This window comes from Chinchilla lanigera, unplaced genomic scaffold, assembly GCF_000276665.1.
Source record: "Chinchilla lanigera isolate Chin_1 unplaced genomic scaffold, ChiLan1.0 scaffold00008, whole genome shotgun sequence".
Lineage (NCBI taxonomy): Eukaryota > Metazoa > Chordata > Mammalia > Rodentia > Chinchillidae > Chinchilla > Chinchilla lanigera.
In genome coordinates, this window is record NW_004955409.1 from 12918936 (window position 1) to 12928069 (window position 9134).

Below are 9134 nucleotides of genomic sequence, written 5' to 3' on the forward strand. Positions count from 1 at the left end.
CCCACACGCACCCGCCGGCCTCGCCTCGGCCCCGACCCCGCGCCTCCCCGGCCGTCTGCGCTCGCTCCCATCCCGCCTCGACGGTCTCGCGCCCGCGGCCTTCCTGGAGGCGGCCTCCCCTCTCCTCCCGTCTCCGTCTCCCGCGCTGCTTCCCGCCCGCCCGGGGTTCCCTCCAGGAGTTCGCTCTTCGCGGGCAACCCCAATCTCCTTCCCCACCGCCGTGTCTCCGCGTCCGGCCAAACCCCGAGCCCGCACACACGCGACCGCGGCCGGCCGGGCAGCGCCCCTAAATTCACACGCTCCCTCGGCTCGGACCCGCCCGCCGCACTCTATCAACCAGCAAGTTCTCAGCGCGCCGTCCCGAACCTCACGCTCCTCTCTCTACACCCACGCTGCCCTCTCTGCACGACTTTAGAAGTGTCCTCCCACCAAGGACTAACTCGATTGGCTGCGAGAATCTCATTCTCAAGACAGCCGTTCCTTCCTCTCCTGTATCCGCAGCAACGCGCTGCCTCCTGGCTCCCGCCCTGGGCGCGGACGATCCCGCCCCCCGCAGCGCCTCCTCGCGCGGACCCGAGTGGCCGCGGCCCCGCACGCCACGCCCGAATCTACTCAGCGTGGTTATTAGGTTCGCAAGAAAGGCCGAGTAGCGTGCAGGGCAGGAGCGCAGCGGTGCTCAGAGCTCAGGCCAGGTAAGCCAGGGCTGGAACACGGGGATGGAGGTTTTTGGAAGCTGCCCAGGAGTTTCCGACCCGGGACGAGTCTGGACGACCACGCGAAGAGCAGCCGCGGCCCAGGGGGCTCCGGGACGCCCAGCCTGCGCTCCTCCAGCGGTCTGCAAAGGCTCGCGCTGCGGCACAGCTGAGGCGCTAGCAGACGCCCGAAATCCAGCGCGTTCTCCCCCGCGCCTCCTCTCCGTCCCGCGTGCGCCTTCAGCCCTGTTCTTCCGCGCAGGAAAACGCGCACCGCCCCCGTCCACCTTCTCCGGCCCTTCCTCCAGCTCGCCCCGCGAGCGCAGGAACCCGGGTTCTGCCAGCGCCACCCCCACCCCCACCCCACCCCCGTTCGCCTCGGTTCCACGAGTAGAAGGCCCACTGTCACATGCCGATTTAACCACAGGTTTGCAGCTAAAAAGATTACTTTATACTCAACGTGTACATATGATGTATTTATAAAAAAACATAATGTATATATCATTAGATAAACTTTTTTTTTTTTTTCGTTTTTCTCCTGTACCGGGAACCGAACTCACGACCTTGCACTTGCCAGGCAGGCGCTTTGCCGCTGAGCTAAATCCCCAGCCCCTCATTAGATAAACTTTGATTTCTGAGGGTTTAAATATCAAAATCTTCAACTCAGAATTAAGGAAATATAGTATGTTGAATATTACCATATATATTAAAAGCAGTTTTACAAACAAAACAAAAATGTGATTGTATTGTATATTTTAATTTTCAAAAGTCACATTGGTGTTTGGTTCACCATTATAAATCTAAGAATATTCTTAGAAAGATGTAAACATTTTCTTGACTTGAAGTCATAAACTACCTGAAAAAGATTACAACTCCTCCCAAGAAGGAAGAAGTAAATTATCATATCCTCATAGTGTATACATGCAAAAATAGCAGATTGCTTACCTGAGAAGTGAGTAAGGCTGTGTTTGAAAGATCAGTAAATCATTACAGTGACCCTAATCAACACAAGAAAAGTCTTATCAGACATTCTGATAAAAAAATAACAGGACATTAAGTAGATAAATGCTTTTATTTTATAAATGTAAAAGAAATTAAATAGCAAATACATTTCTCTCTAGCTAGTAATACAGACACATGAAAGCACGCGTACAAGTGTACACACTCTACACATACACACACACACACACCAACCAGCTATAAGTCTGGGTATGTACATACCAAACTTCAGGGACACATTTTTACCTAATCAGTATGCACAGATGCATAAAATAAAAAGAAAATATACTTCAGGTGTTTTAACCAAACAGCTTTCTCCTGAAGGGAGAAGCTATGGGTGAGTGTCAGAAGGAATAAAAGGCAGCTTCAACAACATTTGTTATGGCTGTGTCTCCCTGTCCCCCCAAAGCCTCATGCAGTCGGTCATAGGTGGGGCTCTTTCAGAGGTGGCTGGATCTACAATGTGTGATGCTGGGATGAAGGGTGTGTGGCTACTCAAACAGTCCACTGATTGGTTTGGCATAGTTCTGCGTGTGGGTAATGGGAAGACCCTCCCTGGGTGTGAGTGCTACTTGCCCGAAGTAGCACTGGGTGGAATATAAGGGACAGAGGGCTGCTGCTGTCACTTGCTGCTTTGCTGCCTTCCTGCCTTCTGCCCACTGCGGACTGTTTCCCCTCTGCAATGCCCCTCTACCACGCCAGCCAACTATACCTCTACACACTGTGCGCTAAATAACCTTTCCTGCTTTAACTCTGGGTGTCAGGTATTTTGTTTCAGCAATGAGGAAAGTGAGACAGTATTGATAGTGTCCTAGTTCTTCAATTAGCAAAAAGTTTGTTGACACAGGGTCTTGCTGTGTAGTCCACATGGGCCTTGGACCCGCTGTGTAACCCTCCAACTCACAGTGCTGCTCCCACCTTGGCCTCCTGAGTGCTGGGCTTACGGGTGTGTGTGTAAATTAGCAAATTTTATGGGCAACTATTATTAGCATATCTATTATATATACTATATAGAAATATAAATAGGTACAAAATATTTTTATGTATCAAATATGACACAAATGTTTTAATTCAATAAAATTATAAACACCCATAGTTTGATGAAGCTCAAAGAAAACAGTCACCCTTTAAAGGTTCATCTTAATAATCTGGCTGAGATCCTCTTTCTTTCGTTTTCTTTTCTTTTCCCTCCTTTGCTCCCTCCCTTCCTTCCTTCACTCAATTACTCGCTTACTTGCTTGCTTGCAGTACTAGGGATTGAACCCAGGCCCTTCACACTTGATCTACAGCCCCAACACTTAAAAAAAAAAAAAAAATCAGGGTCTCAATAAGTTGCTAAGTCGCCTGGTGTGGGCTCAAACTTGGAATTCTCACAGGGAGGAAAGGAAGAGGAAGGGGATGTAAAAAGCATCAAGATGAGTTGTGTGTATGTACCAGCTCTCCACAGTGAATGCAATCCACTCATTATGTACTGCAACATGTACTAATACAAATTAAAAATTTAAAAAAAAAGAATTCTCCTGCTTCAGCCTCCCAGAGATCTGAGATATAGATGTGTGCCACCATTCCCAGTTCTATTTTTGTTTTTCAATTTAAAAATCTTGAAATGCTTCACAAAAACCACTCATTATGAAGATTAGACATTCTACAAGGTAACATTACATCCCTTTCCATATTTTGCAATGTTAGAATTGCAACATTGTTATTGAATAGCTGTTTAGCTTGAATAAGATAATTACACAGAGGAAATATGTAGGTAAAAGTTTTTCTTACTGTATCCAAGGAAAGTAAGTCATCTTTGCTTCCACCAAATACCATTATTTCATTTTCTTTTCCCAAACAGGCTGTGTGCCATAATCTACAACAGAAAATTATAAACAGTGAAATACTATCAAGGAAGAAACTGGTATTACATAAAAATCAATTCTAGACTGTACTCTAAAATTTAAGCTATTTCAAAAGAGACATGATTGAACTTGAACCTCTGACATATCTCAAAGGGGTTACTATCTATCTATCCATCCATCCATCCATCCATCCACCCATCCATCCATCCTCCATCCATCCATCCATCCATCCATTTATTTGAGACAGGGTCTCACTATGTAGTTCAGGCTGCCTTGAACACACTATGTACTTCAGGCAGGCCTCAAACTCATGGTGATCCTCCTGCCTCAGCCTCCCAAGTACTGGGGTTACAGATGTATGCCACCATGCCCAGCAAAGGGGTTACATTTTAAAGATCTCACTAGAGTTCATTAAATCATTTCTTTTTTTAAAAAATTAAATTTATTGGTACAATTTAGATATAAAGATCATACTCATCATAGGGAATTTGTACCTGTAGATGATATACTTTGATTTTTTTTTTTTTTTGAGACACAGTCTCACCATGTAATGCAAGCTGGCCTTGAGCTCAGTATATAGCCCAGGCTGGCCTTGAACTCATGGTGATTCTCTTGCCTCAGCCTCCCGAGTGCTGGGATTATAGGTGTGTGCCACCACACCCAGCTCTAAAGTCATTTCATTTTAGTTAAGATAACTCCTAATAACTCTGTTGTGTCACCTGACCTTTTTCTAATCCTTTCATCTCATACTTATTATCCATGAAATGCAACAGATTGCAAAGGAACTCATCCCCTCCTCATTGCTCAGCATCTTTCCAGCCTATCTGAGTCCGCCCCTGCTCCTGCCCACCATCAGACCGCTCACACTCTGGGTACACAATACCACAGTATGTCCCTAGAGCTTTGTTTCTAATCTTCTCTGCCTACATTATACTTGCAAATGTTTTAGCCATTTGAAAATGTTAATTAACATACAATGTTTGCACATATTCAAGGGATACCTGTGATAATTTAATACATGCATACAATGTGTAATGAGTATATCAGGGAAACAGCATTTCCATCTTCTCAAATATTTATCATTTGTGTGTTAGGAACCTTGGACTGTTCTAGTTATTTTGAAATATATCATAAATTTTAGTAAACTATAGTAGTTTGGAAATTTCCTGACTAGAACCAACAGCTGGTTTTTCTAGCCTAATATTTATGATCAACTGTGATTTCTTTCTCTCACAAATCTTAATTCTTGCCTCTTCCTAAATGAACTGTCAATTTCAGACAACTCTACTTCCTTGCTTTTAACCTTAAAAAAGGCTTCTATCTACCTCTAGGCTTCTGTTTACTTTTTTTCTATGCTTAGAAAAGTCATTTTTTTCTAAGCCTTAAATACACTCACAATCCCCAGTAAGTGTTCCAAATAACCAATCCTAACTGGTTTGCAGTCTGTGTTAAGTTCATTTTATACACTCCTCCTTACATTTGAAGATTAACTGCTCTGTCTACTACCTTAGTTATCTAATGTGTGTGACTTCTAGCTCTCTAAAAAGAGCCTATGAACTCCAGGAGGTCCAAACTTGCCATAGTGCTGTGCTGGGACCAGCTCACTGGCTCAGGCCGGCTGTGCCCTTCTCCACCAGCTCAGGTTCAGTGACACCCTGCCAGGAGTCAGGAATCAGCCATGGGGACAGGGTTTACGCCTCAGCAACCAGCAAGGCTAAACGCACCCGCCACCCCACCCCAGAGTGGTTGTAACCGCGTCCCAGCACACCACTGCAACTTGCGTACTCTAATTTCATTTAAATACGCCCAATATGGTATTCTGTACCCAGTAGGTGCTCAAAAACTTTGATTTGAAAAACTGAACACAAAATACAAATACAATTTATTCAGTGATTAAATACACAGATAATAAAGGGTAGATCAATTAACTTTTTTGGCAATGGTCTGATAGTTTATATCCATTCTTTCAGTTTTTTTATCAAAAATAATTCATAGTTTTATAAAGTTCAATATTTCTAGAGGTTTTAGAAAAAACCTCTCTGAAAAAAGTAAGTGTAAATGTCCCAATTTTATAGAATAAATTAAGGACTTTTACAAAGTCATTGATTTTTTACTGGGAACACTTTTCTTTCAGGTACTGGGGAGTGAACCCAAGGCCACTGACTAAGCTAGATCCCTAGCCCTTATTTTTTATTTTGAGTCAGGGTTTTGATAAGTTGCTAAATTGCCCAGGGTGATCTCACCACTCCCCCTGCCCAAGTCTCCCTGATGCTGGGACTACAGGTGTGGGCCACCACGCCTGGCTTGCAATTACTTTTCTTAATAGACCAAATTGCTGAAGCAGCAGACACCCAAAACAGTTACAGATTTTTACATTACCACAAAACTGAGTTTTAGTACATTAATCCCTTTTACTTCAATTCCATAAATGCAAACAGCATATTAAGTATTTAAGTATACATAATTTGTTAAACCAAATACTTTTGTCAAACCACCATGCACATATTCAACAACAAAGGCACCTGTGACCCAGGACAGAGCTGAGTCACCAGATACGTAGTTTGGGAAACACTCTGCCCAGTTCTCCAAATCATGTATTAGAATGAGAAATGGTACTGACATACAGTTTCAGCAGGAACCCATCAAGGAGACCAATTGGAATGACTGTCCCCACGTACAGAAGGGACAGGTTAATTTTCGGGAGACAAGGCCATGTATAGCCCTGGCAATATTCATGGCATCCAGCAGAATTTAGTCTGTGTGTGTTAGCACTTTACTGGATACCCTTCCCAGATATGCAGGAGGGGTCTTTGCCCACAGCTGCTACAAAGTGGCCCAGGAATGGCTTTACAGACGGTTTGCAACCGGGCACAGTTTAAGTCAGGTGAGGCCTGGAGAAGAGAGAACTGCACTGTGGTGTGGGACAGTGTTTCTCAGCCAGGAGTGATGGGTCCTCCAGAAAGGCATTTGGCACTATCAGTGATGCTTTTCTGCTGGCACATGTGAGGACAGCAAAAATAGTACTACTCACATCTGGTGGGGAAAGGTCCAGGGTGTGGTTAGGACACCCCTAGAAAGAGCTATTTGGTTCAAAATGTCAACAGTACTGAAGTTGAGAAACCTCACCTTAGATTTCTAAGGAGAACTGGGCAGCTTACATTTTAAAATGTAACTTGGAAATTTTTGCACAAAATGCATCTAAATGTTAGGTACATTGTCACTTTCATTAAAAAATGAGTATATACACAAACATATACATTGTCCTTACACTCAACTTTACCCCACCTGTTCTCCTCCTCACCTGATACCTGAAGACAGATCTGCCTCTGTTTTATCTGCCTTAGGGAAACTCTTGCCTGGATTTCATCATCGAAGAGCACTGGAAAGCCTTTCCTGCCTTGATTTTGGTGACATCTAGCTCGCAACCTGATGTTTTTTCTACAGACTGACAGTTTATGTCCTCTCACAGCTGCTCTAAACTTATCACCTAAACATGCTAATAAAGCATATTATTTATATGACATATCAGCTGAAGCAAAAGAAATCTCTTTACACAGCTCTAGTTCTAACTAGCATATTATTGACAATAGTTGTGCACTCTAATCATTTATTAAGGGTTGACATAAAAATAGGAGCAATTTCAAATTAAATATTTTTACTACCATTTTGGTCTATACCACATTCACAACATAAAACAAAACAAAACAAAACAAAACAAAACACGGAAGAAAGACACAGTGTAGTCCAGATCCCTCATTTCACAGCCACAGAAACTGGTGCCGTTTCTTCAAGTGACTTTCAAAACAAAAAGCTAAGCAGCATCTTATTGCTACTTTTTTTTGGTACCGGGAATTGAACTCAGGATCTTGCACTTGCCAGGCAGGCGCTTGTGCTGCTGAGCTATATCCTTGGCCCTAAGCAGCATCCTAGTACCAAACTCTTAAGCAAATATGTTTCAAAAGAGCCAGAATAATATATTCTGATGAATTTTTATACATGAAAATATAAGAATCACATATGTAATTAGGATAGACTTTAAGTGTATAGTACATATTAATAGACACAGACATACCAAAGTATATATACTTTTAGAGCTTTTTTCTAGTAAGTTACTCATCATTTATTAAATAACAAAAATATACATCAGTAAATTGACTATAGTAGTATTTCATCTGTAGTGAAAATATCTGAAATACATGGCATGAAAAAGAATATCTATTACTATCATGATTATTATATGCTGAATCTGAATTTCCCCTGAAGATACTTTTTTTTTTGAGACAGGGTCTCGCTATGCAGTTCAGGCTGGCCTTGAGCTCACTTTGTAGCCCAGGCTGGCCCTGAACTCACAAGGATCCTCCTGCCTTAACCTCTCAAGTGCTGGGGTTACAGGTGTGTGCCACCACACCCAGCTAAGATACTTTTATTATACTACTCAATCAAACTTGAAAAAAATAAGAATTACCATACTTTTGTATTTTTTCTTGTCTAATGATAGTATATTGTTTCTATAATTTTTCCCTATATTGTACCACCAATAACTAACTCAAGCTCTTTTTTAAAAAATTTACATTAATGAATATCAGACTATTGTTTTGTTTTGTTTTGTTTTTCTGACACAGGGTCTCACTATGCAGTTCAGGCTGGCCTTGAACTCACTTTGTAGCCCAGGCTGGCCTCGAATTTGCAGTGATCTTCCTGCCTCAGTCTACTGAGTGCTGGGATTAAGGTGTCTTGTGCCACCACACCCAGCCTCAAGCTATTAACAAATGAAAATTATTTGCAATTTACTAGATCAACATGGAAGCAAATTTTCTCATTAAATTATTTTAAACTTCCTCTAAAAAGAAATAACTACTATTAAAACCAACCCTATTCTTCTTCTTTTTTTTTTTCTTTTTGAGACAGAGTTTCATTATGCAGTCCAGGCTGGCCTTGAACTCACTTTGTAGCCCAGGCTAGCTTGGAACTCAGGGATTTTCCTGCCTCAGCCTCCTGTGCTGGGATTATAGGTGTGCACCACCTTGTCTGGCCACCAACCCTATTCTTGTCTACTTATTTATATATTACAATTTTTACAGCTTAACATTATGAGATGTTTTAAATAATCCTTTTCATATTTATCAGGCAAGATTATGAATTACCTAAAATAACGATATTGTAAAATATGCAAATATTGGTAAAAACTAGATAGATGATTTCCAACAATTACATAAAATTTACTTAACTTTTAATTATTTAGGTGACATAAAGCTCATTTGAAAGCTCATATACTTCCTGGTAGTTTATGATTTCAATGGCAAACACTCTAAGTTTAGTGCTACATCTTAATACTTTAAAAATTCTTAACTATTTTGTTATTTGTCAACTTCTAGACTTACCTGGGTCTTGTGTTAGGTAAATGTACAAGTTGTTTCCAACAATTTGTTATGACATTATGAATCCAACCATCACCTGCAATATTATGGGAATTCAGATATTAAGATTACATCTTCGAGATACAATGTTAATGTTTTCCAAATGTATTGTTACTGTATATAATCATCTTTTGTGTGTGCATATTTTTCATAAATGTTTTCACATACATGGAAGGGTA

General features: G+C 41.6%; 1 protein-coding gene across 3 annotated transcripts in view; it reads right to left on the minus strand.

The window, feature by feature from the left end:
• The window catches only part of Klhdc1 (kelch domain containing 1), a 55821-nt gene that overhangs the window by 4490 nt on the left and 42197 nt on the right, over nt 1-9134 (minus strand). For all 3 annotated transcript variants that reach the window (XM_005376833.2, XM_005376835.2, XM_005376834.2), the window contains exons 10-12: nt 8920-8992; nt 3465-3549; nt 1638-1690 (exon numbers count right to left, since the gene is read on the minus strand). In XM_005376833.2, the coding sequence (XP_005376890.1) occupies nt 1638-1690; nt 3465-3549; nt 8920-8992 (211 nt within the window). The remainder of the gene's footprint in view (nt 1-1637; nt 1691-3464; nt 3550-8919; nt 8993-9134) is intronic.